This window comes from Schistocerca serialis, chromosome 4, assembly GCF_023864345.2.
Source record: "Schistocerca serialis cubense isolate TAMUIC-IGC-003099 chromosome 4, iqSchSeri2.2, whole genome shotgun sequence".
Lineage (NCBI taxonomy): Eukaryota > Metazoa > Arthropoda > Insecta > Orthoptera > Acrididae > Schistocerca > Schistocerca serialis.
Window position 1 is genome coordinate 228,471,431 of NC_064641.1, and position 19,009 is coordinate 228,490,439.

A 19,009-nucleotide genomic window follows, 5' to 3' on the forward strand; every position below is an offset into this window, starting at 1 on the left:
AGTGCACCACACCGTCGCTGTTCCACCAGATGTATATCATCAATTTTTTGGGAATGCTCACAGGTCTTTGTACAGGAAGTTGCCGCTCAGTTTTGGCTAAGCCATTCCATTCTTTTTTCTTATATTAGCACCATTTATTGTCACCAGTACTGGTACAGGATATGAATGGTTGTTGTTGTATACAAGCCAATTGATGATGAACAAGCAGAGATGCCCATATGGCCACCCACTGATTTTTGTGAGTTTGGCTTAGAGTGAGCAGTACCCATACTCCTGCCTTTTGAACCTACCCCATTGCTTGCGAATGTCGCACAATGGTGGAATGGTGACAGTTCACCAGCTTTTCCAGTTCTCGCATACACTGACATGGATCATTGTGAATTAATTCATTTAAACAATCTTCATCAAACCCCAAATGTGCTCCTGGACATGCAGAGTCACTAACGTCAAACAATACTCCTTAAAACAAGAAAACTGTTTCCTTGTTCTGCTCTGTCCTGTGGCATTATCCGCATGTTTCTGGCTGCCTCTGCTGCTGTCACCCATCTGTTGAACTCAAAGAGAAGAATATGTTAAAATTTTGAGATTTCTCTATTTGGCACTCCATTTTCTAGTGTCCACAGCTCCTCTCACTATCTCCAAATGACAAAATGTGAACTCAAATAGCAACAGAATGGTTGCCACACATTCTGGAAATTAGGGAATTCCAACCCCTCGGGGAAATGTGGGAAATTTTTAAAAAAACTCTGGAAAGATCTTGTTTTTGCCTCAATAGATGAAATGATTTGTTTACTGAGGTATCATGTATTATCGCTGGCTGGGTGCAGCTGAATACATGCACTGCTTCGCTACTCCCTCATTCTTATTTCTTCTCCCCTACATACCAGTCCCCTCAGTTTGCAGCCAGTGCTGCCACCACTTCTTGCCACTAGCCTAGCAGCTACCAACGAGAGGCAGGGAGGCGTGAGGAATGGTTTGTTTGGATCTAATTCTCAGAGACTGTAGGCGCAGCAGCCAGAGATGGCAGTCATGTGTGCACGAGTTGTGTCTGAGTGATGGTGTGAATGTGTGTGTGCTCTCATTTTCTGACAAAAGTTATGGCTGAAAATTTAGTTGTGAGAGTGTGATTGTCTTTTCTACATGCTTGTCTGCAGCTTAGCAATCATCTTTGCGGTGAGTTATTTCCTATCCTCATTATTGTTGATTCTCAGAGTATTTGTACAAGTAATCTGTTGCATGGATTGATCATTGTGGTCTCATTTCATCAACATGCTGTCTGTGGCTCGTGAATAGCTTGCCACACAGGTGGATTTCCACAATGCGCTAAAACCGCAGGCCATTTCTGTGGGTTTCTGTAATGAATGGGGCGTGCTGATCTGAAGCCATTCAGTTCCCACTAATGTGCAAGCACTGCATATCGGATCTAGTCTCACTGGTCTGCCCGCAGGCCAGGTCTGTTTGCGTGTGGCATATTGCAGCGGATTTGGGGACTGCAGTGCTCTTCAGCAGGCCAGATGCCATGGGTGATGGATTTCAGGAATTGTGACTGTCTCACCACAAGTACATTGTACAGTGTGGCGTTTTGGAGACATTTTATTTGTTCTAGTACATTTTGGCACTCCAAAAGTAGTTTATATGTTAGAAAACGTGGATGATAAGAAGAAGAAAATTGTGTCGGTCACTGGCAGTTTGTACACAATTTACTCATATATTTCTCGAAAGAAAAATCACACAAAATCTGCAAAATGATAGATATAACACAGTGGTAATAACCGACAATAACAAACATCGTAGAACCATTTTTTTATTGGTGGTCACCTACAGTGTTGTACACAATTCTTTCCCGCCTTTACACTTCTTTCAAGAGGCCTACTTTTTTCTGAGATCTGGCTTGTCATTTCAAGGAAATGCATATTTTTTGTCTCCAAATGTTATTTTGTTTTATTGAAATAAAATAACATCAGTGGTCTTACCATTTGGCTAGCTTTCTCCATCTAAAAACAGTTCATTTCAAAAGATGTTGATGTTTATATATATATCTGTGTGTGTGTGTGTGTGTGTGTGTGTGTGTGTGTGTGTGTGTGTGTGTGTGTGTAAATAGAGGGAAACATTCCACGTAGGAAAAATATATCTAAAAACAAAGATGATGTGACTTACCAAATGAAAGTGCTGGCAGGTCGACAGACACACAAACAAACATACACACAAAATTCAAGCTTTCGCAACAAACTGTTGCCTCATCAGGAAAGAGGGAAGGAGAGGGAAAGATGAAAGGATGTGGGTTTTAAGGGAGAGGGTAAGGAGTCATTCCAATCCCGGGAGCGGAAAGACTTACCTTAGGGGGGAAAAAAGGACGGGTATACACTCGCGCGCGCACACACACACATATCCGTCCACACATATACAGACACAAGCAGACATATTTTGTCTAAGTCTGCTTGTGTCTGTATATGTGTGGATGGATATGTGTGTGTGTGTGCGAGTGTATACCCGTCCTTTTTTCCCCCCTAAGGTAAGTCTTTCCGCTCCCGGGATTGGAATGACTCCTTACCCTCTCCCTTAAAACCCACATCCTTTCGTCTTTCCCTCTCCTTCCCTCTTTCCTGATCAGGCAACAGTTTGTTGCGAAAGCTTGAATTTTGTGTGTATGTTTGTTTGTGTGTCTGTCGACCTGCCAGCACTTTCATTTGGTAAGTCACATCATCTTTGTTTTTAGATATATTTTTCCTACATGGAATGTTCCCCTTTATTATATATATATATATATATATATATATATATATATATATATATATATATATATATATATATATATATATATATATATATATATATATAATAGAAGGAAACATTCCACGTGGGAAAAATTATATATAAAAACAAAGGTGAGGTGGTATGTGTGGATGGATATGTGCGTGTGTGCGAGTGTATACCTGTCCTTTTTTCCCCCCTAAGGTAAGTCTTTCCGCTCCCGGGATTGGAATGACTCCTTACCCTCTCCCTTAAAACCCACTTCCTTTCGTCTTCCTCTCTCCTTCCCTCTTTCCTGATGAGGCAACAGTTTGTTGCGAAAGCTTGAATTTTGTGTGTATGTTTGTGTTTGTTTGTTTGTTTGTGTGTCTATCGACCTGCCAGCGCTTTTGTTCGGTAAGTCACCTCATCTTTGTTTTTTTATATATATATATATATATATATATATATATATATATATATATATATATATATATATAATTTCCTTGTTTGTACTATTGTTTCTTGTGACGTAGCTGCAAAGACAGTCTGTCAACTTATGTCTTAACTTACCCTTACAGTTTATATTGTACCAACCTGTATTTATTTTGTGTAACAAATGGTTTAGAATAACCACTTGGTATTCTTTCACAGTTTGCAGCTCATACTTCAAGCTACTATCCAATGCTTTGTGAGGTTATGTGCTTTGACCTGAAGCCAGAGCTACGATCTGTTCTTCGAAGATTTTTCCTTCGGATCGGTCCTGTGTTCAACATCACTCCTAATACCAAGACAACTTCAGCAGCAGTAACTGTTGGACCATGATACATCAAATGTAGTCAGAGCTAAGTTCCTGTGAGCCAACCACTTCTGACTTATCATTGTCATGTAAGTGGTTGGAGAAATGGCTACAGTAGGTTGTGAAAACCTGTCTATTTCAGCCACAAGGCTGTGTTGTTGATTCTGTAGGTAACAGCAATTTTGTGCTAGTTGATTCATAAATGAAGAGATGTGATATATATTGTTGACTTGTAAAACATCGGCATTAAAAATAATAAACTTTGTTTATGGATAATACCAATGCAAAGAAATGAAAAATAGTGTAGTGTTATAGTAACAAGAGTTATGATCTCCTGATAGTGGTTTTTCAGATCTTCTGGAATCTGAATGCATTAATACTATTATGTCATATAAATGCTTACCAAACCAGTACCATCTATGAAGAAGCATGTAAGCATAGCACATAGATTTACAGATAAATTAAACTTAAAAATTCCTGCCGCTCTGTAAATCAAGAACACACACAACTACATTGATTTTTTGCATATTTACTGTTCATATGAATGTTCACAACAAAATGGATACAGGTATGGAAATTTCTGAATTATTTTGAACTGACATTCCACTATTTGTAAATCCTCTGTGCTTATGACATTTGTTTTGATGGCTGTTACTTAAAAGCAAAAGCTTTCCAATTTTCTGTTTTTCAGAAGCAGTCTTTACATCCCTGTTTAGGATAATTATTGTTGCAGTGAAAATGTTGTGCCTATTTATGCAGTTTATGTGAATAGAAACTACTAACATTTTATCAAGACTTCAGACATTGTTTCCAACTTGTTATATTTTAATTTAGAGGGTAAAAGGAGTAAATCAGATGATCATTATGCAACAAGCGATGTGTACATTCAGTCATTAAAAGTCTGGCCATTTTGCATGAGCAACCAACACATTAGATCAGAAACAGTTATTCATAATGCTAATTTCTACATGAAAGATTTTGAAAGTTTTTGGTCACTCATGTACACAGTGCTTCTCTTCACTCTGATTTGCTTTGTTTTATGAAACTATTGTAGGGCTTAATCCTGTATGCTCCCCTGTTTTTTTATCATTATGAAGTATCTGTGAAGTAATAGACTCATTTGAAAAGCAATAGACTCATTTGAACTGGTGGAGGTAAGCGGCGTATTGAAGTGCCTTGTAGCTCGATTTTAATAAGGATGTAGCATGTATCACAGTTTTTAATCATTTCTGTGACAATCTTCAGTAGTCTTAAAGCACTGCTCTCTTTCTTTTTGTCTTTCAGTACTAAATATGATGGAAGGTAGTTGTTTTGAGAGTCAGACAAGACATTCTTCTTTTTTTATTTGAAAAAAAAAGTGATATAGTGTTTTTGAAATACTAAGGAACTTATAACTGTAGATGTCAATTACAAACATTCTACACATTTTCTGCTTCTTCTGATGGGTTCTTTAAGAATGTTGACAATTAGTTTCATAGTTATTGTTAATTGTTATGCTTAAAACAATAAAAATGGGATGATGATTGCAGTTCAAAAGCTCCACACATTTCAATTGTAATAAGATAAATGCCATTATTATTTATTCTTGAAAAATTTGTATCTTCAAATGCTGTTAACCATTTGATCTAAATCATCGACATTGTGCTTGTAGGTCATATAAAAGCTGTAATCACTACATGAAACATAAAAGAATAATTCAATTGATAATATTAACAGAATTATCCAATATTTTGAATCAAATTTCATGTGAGTGTGTTGTTTGGTATTGGTAAAATAACAAACACTTCATTACATTTGCTTTAAAAATAATGACGAAAGAAGCTGAAAATTTTGAGTGTTATGTCTAAAAAATAATTATAATCCAGCAAAGGAAGAAAATATTGTGATATGTTCAACAACTATACAGAACGTCCTTTTGAAGTTTAGCTTTAAGTGTTGCTAAGGAGGAAATGTAGTAATTCAAAACTAATTCACAATGGCATTAGAAATATGTATGTCAGACTAAAAAGAGAGGTGTGCACTACATACAGAAAGGAATAGGAAAATAGTGTTAAGAGGAATTGTAGGAGATATGGTGCAGACCCAACGAAGTTGGTATGATGGCGAGATATTTGACTGATAAGCTTCTTTCTTGTTTATGTTGTCTCGTGTTTATTCTGTCAGCAAGTGTCTGCTCGAGGACCAATTTTCTCTTATTCTACCATTTTACCTGTATTGTTTCACATATTTGTTTTATAATTGCCCACAGATGATACCTCCAGTTCCTAGTTTTCACACTTCAGTGTCATCCCTTTTCTTTGTGTCAGTTCATGAAGAACTATAAATTTGATGATTGTATTTTTCTTGTCCAGAATTTTAATTTTCTTCAGTATGCACATCTCTTCCTTTACAGCCCCTTCACCGTTTCGTTTCATCTCAACCATGCTAAATAACATATAAATCCACAATTTCACTACATATGTTTAGTTTGTTTTTTATCTTGCTCATTTGTTTGCTACTATTTTTGTTTAACAGAAGTCTAGAAAACATTTAGTACTTACATTGTTTCAGTAGAGAGAGGGAGATGGGAAATTTGCAGAAAGATTTCCTCTACAAATAGTACAAAAAATTATATTATTTTTTTTATTCACTGTGTCTTCATAACTCATGGCCTGAATGGTCGTTTGCAGCCTAAATGTTGAAACATTTTTCATATATAACGTACTAAAAGACACTCTGTCTCTTGTGTTCATCACATATTGATAATTTCATTCCATTTTCTTGAAGCAAATTTTATAAATCAAAATTACACCATTCAAGTTAAGAAAAAATAAGGTTTGTGATTTCTCTGATTCCTTGGAAGCTGGATGTTGAAATTTAATTTCTTAAGTGCTAATCTCATGACTGTAGGGAAATGTATATATTTATATCAAAATATTTGTAGTCATTCCATTGGAAGTACTTTCTTTAGTATCTTTATTTTGAAAGAATATTGCTGTGTTGTACTGCTTTCCCCAAGTAGATTAGATAGTCCTCTGGTGCTTATGCTGTAGAACAGTGTATGAGGCCAAGGGAGATGATATATTTTGCAGTAGGTTTTATGTTCCATTGAACTATATTGCAAGGTATATCATGCCACATTTTCTGTAAATCATCCTTGAATGCTGAGTTTGTTGTAATTATTATTCTGTTTCAAGACAGGTAGCTCTAGCAGAATGGTTTTGTTACTCCTTATAAAATTTTATAATTTCAAACTTCTACATTTTCCATGTAGTGTTTAAATTTGTTGGAGGAATGAAAAGAACATCATTTTCTCAAACAACACCAAGTGTTCCTTTGTGAGATAGCCACAGGTTTTCATTTAATGATAATGTTAGCTGTTAAATCATTTGCTTGTTTTCGTACTGCTGTAAATTCATGTATATATTGTGAAGGATTTATTTATTGTGTATAGTATTTATGTTTGTTTATATAATCACTTTACAGAAATATGTGATAATCAGATAGACTATTTTTTTAATAACTATTACTTAAATTGCTTTATCATTTCTTATAGTTATTGTATCAAGATGTACATTAAAATAAAGTTTTATGTAGAATGTTTTAACAGCATGATGTAAATTTGAAATGCATTCGCAACTTAAGTTGACTGTGTGATATTCGCGCACCTAATCAAAGTGTCAAAACATTTTTTTTCTCTCTTCCTTCATGTGACAGGTTTTTTCATTTTTACCTGCTCCTATTTTCGCTATTTTATACCAAAAGAAAAATTGTTTACAAAATGTTGAAATTTCAAGAGTCGTACACTGTTTTGTTTCTTCCTATGTCTTTGGGCACATGGTAGTTCTCAATAACTGATAAAATTGTGTGTTTCTCTTCTCACATTTTAAGTGTGAGATGATTATTTGAGCTGAAGTTGGTGTTAAAAAGGTTTTGTTACATGGAGTTTGGAACCCCCTAGACCTGAACTTGATATTAATAATTTCAATGTGTCAAAGACAATGGAGTAAAACATGCAGCCTGCGTTATGAAAACAGTTGCAATTAAGAATGTAATGTCCTTTTCTTTGGTTGGTAGCTAAGAGAGAAAAATGCCACAACTGTATTATGAATACTATGTGATCATGGCTCTGCAACGGCATCTTAAAGAATATTATATTATTATGCAGCTAATAGAACTGTAATTGAAAACACTGTTGTGAAAAGCATTAGGAATGTTCCTTACCCTTTTAACAGAGCTTGTTTTGTGTGGAACTTTGTGGCAAGGCCTGGTCTAACTGATGGCAAGCCCTGGTCTAACTGATTTTTATGGAATGCATAACTTATTATTCTTATTCAGAGGGCATTAACATATGAACATGACTGTCATTGCCCCTCGATATTGTGTTTTTGTTTACATCTGACTCCTTGTGATGTAACTACCAAAAGTATTTTGTGAGACCAAACAGAAATAAGTAAGTGCGCGCACACACACACACACACACACACACACACACACACACACACACACACACTTCTAATATTATTATGAGAAAATTATAGTAAAGTTGAATTTCCTGCAGATGGTAGTAGGAACGGCAATTATTACAGGAACTACCAGTTTTTGGTTATATCTGGTTTTTTCCCATGCCAGTTTAATCCGCTGTTAAAATTGTTTCTGAAATAAGAGATTTTTAGTTTTTATTCCTGTTATTTTCTGTAATAAAAGATATCAAACAAATATTGAAAAATTTTGACCATCAGTTTCAACATACATAGAATCAAAATATTAAATTAAACAGGCAAACTTGGTCCACATACCATTTAATGCTTTGCTCGAAAAGTGATAAATGTTTGAATTCTACAAAAAATCACCAGTATTATCTTATTGATTCTAACGTTTCTGAAACTCCTTAAAAATCACAGTGCAATTCTGTATCGTACCACTATTTGGACATTTCAAATAGTCAGAGCAAAGGGGTTCAGCTGATGTTGAAGAACTGTGTGTTTTGTATTGGTTTGTCCATTTTCAAGGGATACAATCAGATAAGGCATATTATGTAGACATAGGCAGCAGTTCAGCTGCTTCCCATTTTTATTGTATACTATGAATGAATTGTTGTTAAGTTTTTAATTTATTACTGTTACCACAATTTACTTCCTCTTTTATTATTTTATAGAAATGCCAGACAAATCTTTAGTCCTTTAAAGCAAATGAAAAGTTGTATTTTATTGTTACTTCACAAAAATATTTGCACACTAGGGTTGCTGCCGTTCTTGAATACAGCAGATGTCCTGTGACAACAGTAAGAAACTACTGTACAGACTAGATGGCGGCAAGTTTTGCAGACTGCACATACAGACAACAGGGATGTTATTGTCTCAGCAATACCATACCAATTCGTATGCCATGTTTGTTGATCTTTTCTGTCAACAATGTTATGAAAATAGCACTTATCACTCGCCCATTTTCTATAAAAGTGCAATATTTCAAACCAATACAAATTTTAAGAGTAAAAATTACTGATTTAAAAAAAAGTTTACTTAAAAACAAAAAATTTCAGTTTTGCTGCTATAAGCACATGTTGTTATAACAAAGATAAAAAAAAAACCAGTTATTCAGAACTAAAATACCGGAATAGATTTTAACCAGACTGGTTTTTCTCATACCTGGATGACAATACTTATTAAATGGCTAGTAAATCACAGAAAATCAACAGCTACTTCTTCAGTGATGGAAGCTGATAGAAGAAAAGGAGCAACAAAGTGTTCAACTCTACATCTGAAATAAATGTTCCTTTGAGAAGCTTATGGAAGGTATTGTGTTAATGGAGTTGAAAGCATAGGCCTACTTGTTATGTATGAAGCACAAAAGAAGACTAAACTCCATCAAACATGAGAGAGAGAGAGAGAGAGAGAGAGTATTAATAATATCTGCTATAAGTAAATGTAGAATAAAAGTGCTGGCAGGTCGACAGACACACAAACAAACACAAACATATACAAAAAATTCAAGCTTTCGCAACAAACTGTTGCCTCATCAGGAAAGAGGGAAGGAGAGGGAAAGACGAAAGGATGTGGGTTTTAAGGGAGAGGGTAAGGTGTCATTCCAATCCCGGGAGCAGAAAGACTTACCTTAGGGGGAAAAAAGGATGGGTATACACTCGCGCGCGCACACACATATTCATCCACACATATACAGACACAAGCAGACATATTTAAAGACAAAGAGTTTGGGCAAACTCTTTGTCTTTAAATATGTCTGCTTGTGTCTGTATATGTGTGGATGAATATGTGTGTGTGCGCGCGCGAGTGTATACCCATCCTTTTTTCCCCCTAAGGTAAGTCTTTCTGCTCCCGGGATTGGAATGACTCCTTACCCTCTCCCTTAAAACCCACATCCTTTCGTCTTTCCCTCCCCTTCCCTCTTTCCTGATGAGGCAACAGTTTGTTGCGAAAGCTTGAATTTTGTGTGTATGTTTGTGTTTGTTTGTGTGTCTGTCGACCTGCCAGCACTTTCATTTGGTAAGTCACATCATCTTTTTTTTTTAGATATATTTTTCCTACGTGGAATGTTTCCCTCTATTATAACCATAAATGTAGAATAAGAAAGATTTCAATGTCATTTTATGTCAGACAGTACAGGTTTAGGACACTATGACACATTGCTTTTACAGTCAGCTATCTTTTTGTTATTTTGTAATACATATTTTAATTTTTTTCTCAAAATGTGGCATCAAATGAGAACTGATGCATTTACTTTAATCAGTGAAGGGAAAATTGAAAGCTGCCTTTGAGAAGGTCAATATGACTTGTAATTGTCACTTTGAAAAATTAAGTCATGCAGCTGATTTTTATGAGAAAACACCTATTGGGTCATCGGTCAGACCTCCTTGTACACTATGTGATCAAAAGTATCCAGACACCTGGCTGAAAATGACTTAAAAGTTTGTGGCGCCCTTCATCGATAATGCTGCAATTCAATATGGTGTTGGCCCATCCTTAGCCTTGATGACACCTTCCGCACTTGCAGGCATACATTCGATCAGGTGCTGGAAGGTTCTTGGGGAATGGCACACCACCCTTCACGGAGTGCTGCACTAAGGAGAGGTATCGATGTCGGTCGGTGAGCCTGATAAGAAGTCAGCATTCCAAATCATACCAAAGATATTCTATAGGATTCAGGTCAGGACTCTGTGCATGTCAGTCCATTACTCCTGTCTGTGATGCAGTGTCAAGGGTAACTGCAGCCATGGTCTCTGAACTGATAGTCCATGCTGCTGCAAACATCGTCGAACTGTTGGTGCAGATGGTTGTTGTCTTGCAAACATCCCCATCTGTTGACTCAGGGATCGAGACATGGCTGCACGATCCGTTACAGCCATGCAGATAAGATGCCTGTCAACTCGACTGCTAGTGATATAAGGCCGTTGGGATGCAGCACGGCATTCCGTATTACCCTCCTGAACCCACTGATTCCATATTCTACTAATAGTCATTGGATCCTGACGAACGCAAGCAGCAATGTCGCGATACAATAAACCGCAATCGCGATAGGCTACAATCCGACCTTTATCAAAGTCGGAAACCTGATGGTACGCATTTCTCCTCTTTACATGAGGCATCACAACGTTTCACCAGGCAACGCTGGTCAACTGCTGTTTGTGTATGAGAAATCAGTTGGAAACTTTCCTCATGTCAGCATGTTGTAGGTGTCACCACCAATGCCAACCTTGTGTGAATGCTCTGAAAAGCTAATCATTTGCATATCACAGCATCTTCCTGTCGGTTAAATTTTGCGTCTGTAGCATGTCATCTTCGTGGTGTAGCAATTTTAATGGCCAGTAGTGTACATGCACATGTATATACATTTTACACAGTTATGATTAAATTACTTTTGACCAAAACTTGGCCACTTCCAGTGCATTTTCTGTTGCGTGTTGAAGGTCAGCTTCTGTAAGGAGACTAGACACAATCAACACCGAAGCATGTGCTGGACTGTCTGTTCTTCTCCACAGTCACACCGAATATCATTTGGATCAGTGTATCCCCATTTTGGCAGGTTAACTTTTGATCTTCAAACTCCGGATCTCAGTCTATTCAGGGACTTCAAAGTTGTCCATTCCCTGTCATAGCCTGGAGGAAAAGCTTCAACAACTCTCTTCCAACCAGCGGGAGGGTACAACCCCCCCCCCCCCCCCCCCCCTAGTTGTAACCTAGTTTTTTCAGCAGTGGTCCTAAGGAAACTCTTCCTTGACTTAAGTAATTGCGGATGCGGTTCATGCACATACAGAGGATGAGTAACTTTGAGTAACTTTCTGTCCCACTGCCTTTCTTTCCTTGTTGTTTCGAAGCTCTCTCTCTTTGAACAAGTGATGGTGCTATTCTTGCGAGGTGGTGAAGCCATTCGACTGAAGTGGATTATCAGGATCCTGAGAGCTACATACCCCTGTTTGGCATGAGCTGAATTATACCAAACAGGATAGGCATACTCTGCTGCAGAATAGTGTAGTGCCATTGCATATGTTCGGATTGTTTCTGGTTGACTATCACACTGTGGTCTGGCCAATTTCCATAGGAAATTGTTTCTGGTGGAGACTTTCGACTTGTATTTCATGCAGTGCTTTTTGAAAGTGAGAGATTTATGAAGTGTCACTCCTAGGTATTGTGGAGCCTCATAGTGTTCCAGTTCAAACCCCGACCATACTAATTCAACTTGCGAGTGGCTTCCTTGTTTCTCAGATGAAAAGCACACACTTGTGTCTTTGAAGGGTTTGGTTTCAGCTGGTTTGTGTTGTAGTATCTGGATAGATCTTCAAGGGCATTCATACAGGGTGTATACGTGGACAAGGAAAAAAAAATCCCGGATTTCCCGGTTAAAAATACACCTTCTCCCGGGTGGCTGTATATTTTCCCTTATCAATCCTTTGAATGGTTAGGATTTTATACACGGGCGTACAATTTCAAGGCACTTTTAGAAAACGAAACTCAGGGAAAAAGACACGTCTTGGAAATATCTTTGCTGTGCAGCAACATGTACGCTGCACATTTTCGTATTACGAAAGTATACATTGGAATTCCACCAAACACCGCATGTTAATTTCCTAATCATTGAAATCGAGATTTCGATGCGCTTTTGTAAGCCATTCGTAGCTCGTGTCATGTGCTCTCGCCAGCCGATGACAGCGGATATTCAGAGCATAGGACACGTGACGTAGGCAGCCAACAGCAACATCACTGTTAAGTAGCACGAATACACAAATAGGGAAAGTTAATAGTTTAAATTAATATACATAGTGTTGCTACAAGAAAAGCAAAGCTTTCACATATAATACTGGTCTCAAGCTGCAAGAGAAGCTAAGCTTTCGCATATAATGTTGATCTTTTTTGCACGTGTTACACTTTAACATTATCTCAATAATGTGCCAGTAATATTTTTAATAATGATATAAATGTCTGATCTTCAGGGTTCGAAATTCTAAATGGCTCGTCATCAAAGAGTTGGTTTTTAATTGAGAGTCAAACGCTCTGTGATTTAATAAATTCATGGTACATTCTAGCACATAGTTCAAATTACGTAAAAGGATATGTACTTTTTAAGTAACACTTTTCAAACCACTATTCGCAATATTTTCCCGCGATCTGTTAGGAATACGTTCGTTTCAGCAGTCGCCAGAGAGCGCAGATAATAGGCGACACCGCGCTTGGGTAGCTATCAGGACGTAGGAAGCCCGTATATACGTACGTGTAAAACATTGAAAGATCATACATTATGACATAAAAGAAACAAGACATCAGAGGATACTGCAAGAGCATCGGAATTTCGTGAACCATATAATTAAATGTGCACATTTAAAGGGCACATTCGTATGTCCAGATTCCCAATGAAGTAGACCTTGTCCTGATATTAAGCTTTTCATTGTGGTTTTCGGGATGTAAATTTTCTTGGAGCACTAGTATTGTATTATATCACGTTTGGTTCTTTTTTATGGCATGATGCCATATGTCCTAGAAAATGAAAACGAGCTCCTGAAATGCAGCGAACGGTTGAAACTAGCCAGTACTGTGGAATTAAACATATCGTTTCAAATACATTGACTGCCTCTGCGGAAAAGGTTAACAAAAGTCAAATTTCTTTAGCAAACAGACAAAAATAACTTCATTGTTCCGCAACGCGATTAATGCTTGACTGTCAGAAAGGTAGAAATAAAATAAAATCTGATACTAATGACATATTTCAGCCTTCCGTAATTATGTGAATGTTTTAATTCACTTGATAGCTCCCGGCTTCAGATATCCGTTTTGTTTGCATTTAACGAGAGAAAACGAAGGGGAAACAGCAAAATCACTAAATGTAAACATGGGTCACGTGGAGACTACCCACTATAACTCAAGACTGCTCTGCGCAGCAGCCCCGGATCTACATTTGCGAACTGGGTCAATACTAAAAAAAAAAAATCGAATTTTCACAATATGTTCATCTTGTAGCGCACATCTTTCTGAAAAGTCTGAAACATAAAACATAAGTATTCAAGGAAATCTAATACATATTATTTGGTCTGAAGTATGCCAAAGTGCAGTGCCACACCTCTTCGTAAAGCATTTTTCTATCGCACGTCCAAACTATATTTAGGAGAGTGGAAATTAAATGTCCTATGGTGCCTCTCCTGCTCCCAGACGGCCGATTTGACAGCCTGACCCTCTTAAAAAAATCTCGCAATTAATAGCGGATGGAATTATTTGTAATCGAGAGAACAAGAACTCTTCGAACTCTTTATTGCCTATTAGTTAATAAGTTGCTGTTTTGCGTGACATAAAATTGCATACAGGATATACAGGGTGTTACAAAAAGGCACGGCCAAACTTTCAGGAAACATTCCTCACACGCAAAGAAAGAAAATATGTTATGTGGATATGTGTCCGGAAACGCTTACTTTCCATGTTAGACCTCATTTTATTACTTCTCTTCAAATCACATTAATCATGGGATGGAAACACACAGCAACAGAACGTACCAGCGTGACTTCAAACACTTTGTTACAGGAAATGTTCAAAATGTCCTCCGTTGGCGAGGATACATGCATCCACCCTCCGTCGCATGGAATCCCTGATGCGCTGACGCAGCCCTGGAGAATGGCGTGTTGTATCACAGCCGTCCACAATACGAGCACGAAGAGTCTCTACATTTGGTACCGGGGTTGCGTAGACAAGAGCTTTCATATGCCCCCATAAATGAAAGTCAAGAGGGTTGAGGTGAGGAGAGCGTGGAGGCCATGGAATTGGTCCGCCTCTACCAATCCATCGGTCACCGAATCTGTTGTTGAGAAGCGTACGAACACTTCGACTGAAATGTGCAGGACCTCCATCGTGCATGAACCACACGTGTCGTACTTGTAAAGGCACATGTTCCAGCAGCACAGGTAGAGTATCCCGTATAAAATCGTGATAACGTGCTCCATTGAGCGTAGGTGGAAGAAACTAAAATGAGCTCTAAAATGGAAATTAAGCGTTTCCGGACACATGTCCACATAACATCTTTTCTTTATTTTTGTGTGAGGAATGTTTCCTGAAAGTTTGGCCGTATCTTTTTGTAACACCCTGTATAAAATCAATGCTGCAAGAAATTACACATTTCTTCAAACCTTAGCTCCTAGCATTTTTTTCTCTCTAATCTTGCAACAGCTTTACATGGCATGCTTTCCTTTCTGCGAAAGAATCTATTACCTCATCAAAGTTCGTCAAACGCTTTGCTACATGAAAAATCGAAATGTTATCTCATGCTGAAAGAGCTGTTAGTACAAATAATACCCAAGACTGGTGTGGTTTCTCGATCTGATTACGTCTATTTTGTCACTGTCCGCTAGATAAAACAAAATAGGCCTTCCTAATAGGGCAGCAATTTTGTAACACACCAAATAAACGAAACTGTTTTGGCACAAATGGCCATTTGTATAACACGACAGAATATAATCCACGAAGTACCAACATCAAATGCCACAGCCTATTCGACCCATACATAGAACTTTCTGGCCTTCCAGCCACCATTATAACTTATTTTACACTTGCATTCTAATATATTATGCGCATTAGATATGAGTGTGGTTAAGCCTACATGAGGCTGTAACATCTGGTGTTTGGGGGGGGGGGGGGGGGGGGTGCTCGGTTATAGAGTAGACCATTTTACTCTTATGGTAAGTGTTGTAACATAACATTATCTGAACCCGTCCATATGGTCCTGCCGCCTGACATTGCCCTGATGATTTCTGGAAGACTGACATCGATTTAAATGATGTGGTTGGTCGTCGCTGTTGCTTTTGCTGATTGCAGAGTTCATGATGTTAGGTGTCAAGTAATGACGAATTTCTTTCAGTAGTATTTATTGTGGGGGATAAAAATTGTCTTCTTTTTGACTTCGACGTATTTTCTGTATTTTGTTCGAAACTGGTCATCGAAGTTTCATTGGATAGGTTGTTACAGCAATTTTTCCAGCTCTTTCTCTTCTCATATTTGCAGTAGCATTTAACTCTAGCTTGCACATTAAAGAAACTAAGAAAGTTCTCTTTGGTTGATTGTAGCTTGCACCTTATATAGGGTTCCTTTTCCTCCTTACCTGCTGCTTCCTATTCTCTGTCCACAATACTTGTACTGTGAACAGCGAAGTATCTCGTTTAATAGTACTTTCTGATGCTTTTGTGATGTACTTAATAAATATTCTTTTAGACTTTCCTTCATCTGCTTGGTGAACCCAGTTAAGTTTATAATATTCCACTTAGTATGATGGAAAACTATGACCCTTCAGATAAGAGTATTTAGAAATCCTGTTAAAGTAAGTGGTTTAATCCCATGAGTTCTTGGCATACTTTCCAAATGACATAGTCTGTGATATTGGCTGATGAGATGCTAACATCTGAAGCATTACTTAAGGAATGTCACTTCTATTTATGTATGGATTTATCTGAAAATATTTTATCTGGCATGTATGTAATTTAACAAAGATTTTAAGTTGTTTATAAAAAGTGTAATGAAACATATATAAACGAAATACTATGCAGAAAAGGCTGTGTTAATTGCATATTCAGACCAACATCATCAGAGAAACCAGCTTGTGACTGAAAGGAATTGCAGACTTTGTAATTTCAAATGCTTTAGAAAAAGAGAGGTGCAGAGATCTTCTCAGCAAAAAAACTTGGCCTCCTCCTCTTACCTGCATCGATATGAGCAGGCATATTTTATGTCATTCTGGCAGCTTATAGATTTCATTTGTATTTGAATATATTAAAACTCTTTTAAATTCTTCTTATCATTTGTATCTTTAAGATTTTCCCTCAATTCTTAAGGTGTACATGATTTTGATTTTGTGATATTTGTTTCAGAAAAGTTAGCTGGAACTGCAAGCTATGATACCAATCTATCAATCTGGTATTGTGAATGTAATTGGCTTATTTGAGGAATCCAGCATACAGCCACAAATTCGCAGACAAGTTATACCACCAGCACAACCATTAACACCACTTGCTGAAATAATTATGCAAATAACTGCAAATGTTACTTGTTCTGCAAAAGAACACAATTAGGCAACCACAAACGATAAGTCTGAGAAAACCGATAACAGGTTAATAGAACAACCAGAAAAACTAGAAGAAAATTTTGCTCAAACCGACAAGAAGAAATCCGTAAGAATGAATAAGAAATTCTATGACAGTATAAAAGATATTAATATGTAGATAACTACAGCATTAGATGAGATTGAAACAGAAACTATCAGTCTAACAAAACGTGCAAAATACCAGGTATTGTTTGTATGCTATTGGATAATGTGAAATAATTGAAAATCACATAAACAGAAATAGAAACCAACATGTTAAATCTTACTCATCAAGATAACAAATTGTCATTTGGGCTAACTCAGACAATTACCTACAGCCTGACTGCTCAAAGCGAAAATTTCGTTTAGTATTAAAATTTATGAAAAAAACATAGACGTTATGGAAAAGCAGAAAAAGATATAAGCATAGCAGCACAGGCCGTGAGTGCTGCAGTAGTATCAGAACCAAGAACTGGTGGCGAACATATTCACACAGAAATTGGGCAAATAAGACAGATTTTGTCAGATGAAGTACCTGAATGGCGCCGAGAGGTTAACATCAATGTAACAGACCTAAAACAACAGGTGGAGCAAATAAGAAATACACCACAGGAAACAACATATACACTCACACACACGATGCAAATGTACAGAAATGGTCCGTCATACAATCAGCATATTTCGAATGATTTAGAACCAGTAGCCCATGTGCCAGATTGTGGCTATGATTCCACAACAGCCACACCCACATTGACAGCTGTGCTTCTAGAAGAGAGTCTTCTGAAAAGCTGGCAATTCCAGGTATATACAAGGGGTGTTTGAAAAGTCCGTTCAACGTCCGGGAGATGGCACCACCGGCGCGTATCGAAGTCATGTTTAGTTAGTAGCATCTTTGGAAAGAACGCACAACAATTTTCAGCCATATTGGCCTATTTCTTTGTGTTTGGCATTCGTGTGAATCAAGGAAGTCGAGTGATTGTCAAAAAATGGACGAAAAAAATTTCGTGTCCTGATTGAACATTTCTGTATGAAAGGTAAAACGCCTCAGGAGACTAAATAGAAGCTTGATGAACACTACGCTGATTCTGCACCTTCGATTAGGACAGTTTATAAGTGGTTTGAAAATTTTCGGAGTGGCCATATGGGCACTAGTGATGCTGATCGTTCTGGACACCCTGTGGAGGTTACGACTCCAGAAGTCATTGATAAAATCCATGATATAGTGATGGATGACAGGAGAGTTACGATGCGTAAGACTGCTATTGCGTGGGCATTTCGAATGAATGGGTACATAATATTTTGCATAAAAGTTTGGACATGAGAAAGCTATCCGCAAGATAGGTTCCGCGATTGCTCACTCTTGACGAAAAACGGAATCGTGCGAAGTGTTGCAGGGATGGTTTGCAGCTGTTCAGGCAGAATCCGCAGGACTTTAAGCGTCGTTTCGGCACTGTGGATGAAACATGGATACATTACTATACTCCTGAGACCAAAGAACAATCTAAACAATGGATTACCAAGGGAGAATCTGCACCAAAAAAAGGCAAAGACCATTCCTTTGGCCAGAATGGGTATGGCGACTTGTCTTTTGGGATTCCCAAGGGATAATCCTCATCGATTATCTGGAAAAGGGTAAAACTATTACAGGTGCATATTATTCATCGTTATTGGACCGTTTGAAAACCGAGCTGCAAGAGAAACGCCGGCAATTGGACCACAACAAAGTCCTTTTCCATCACGACAATGCACCAGCACACACCACAGCTGTTGTGGTCGTCAAATTAATGGAAATAGGATTCCAACTCGTTTCACATCCCCCCCCCCTATTCTCCACGCTTGGCTCCCTCGGACCACTATTTGCTCCCCAGTCTGAAGAAATGGCTGGCATGACAAAGATTTTATGCAAACGAGGAGGTGATTGCAGCAACTAATAGCTAT

At 37.7% G+C, this 19,009-nt stretch overlaps 1 protein-coding gene across 2 annotated transcripts in view; it reads left to right on the forward strand.

The window, feature by feature from the left end:
- The window catches only part of LOC126473398 (brefeldin A-inhibited guanine nucleotide-exchange protein 1), a 285,458-nt gene extending 268,242 nt beyond the window's left edge, over nucleotides 1-17,216 (forward strand). Inside the window, exons 30-31 of one of the 2 annotated variants that reach the window (XR_007586450.1) lie at nucleotides 3,385-3,618; nucleotides 16,860-17,216. Coding sequence is in view for 1 of the 2 variants with exons in the window: in XM_050100408.1 (XP_049956365.1) it covers nucleotides 3,385-3,555 (171 nt within the window). In the remaining variant the exon portion in view is untranslated. Of the gene's footprint in view, nucleotides 1-3,384; nucleotides 7,887-16,859 lie in introns of those variants that run through there. The other variant, XM_050100408.1, reaches the window with a different exon arrangement.
- The last annotated feature ends 1,793 nt before the right edge of the window (nucleotides 17,217-19,009 follow it).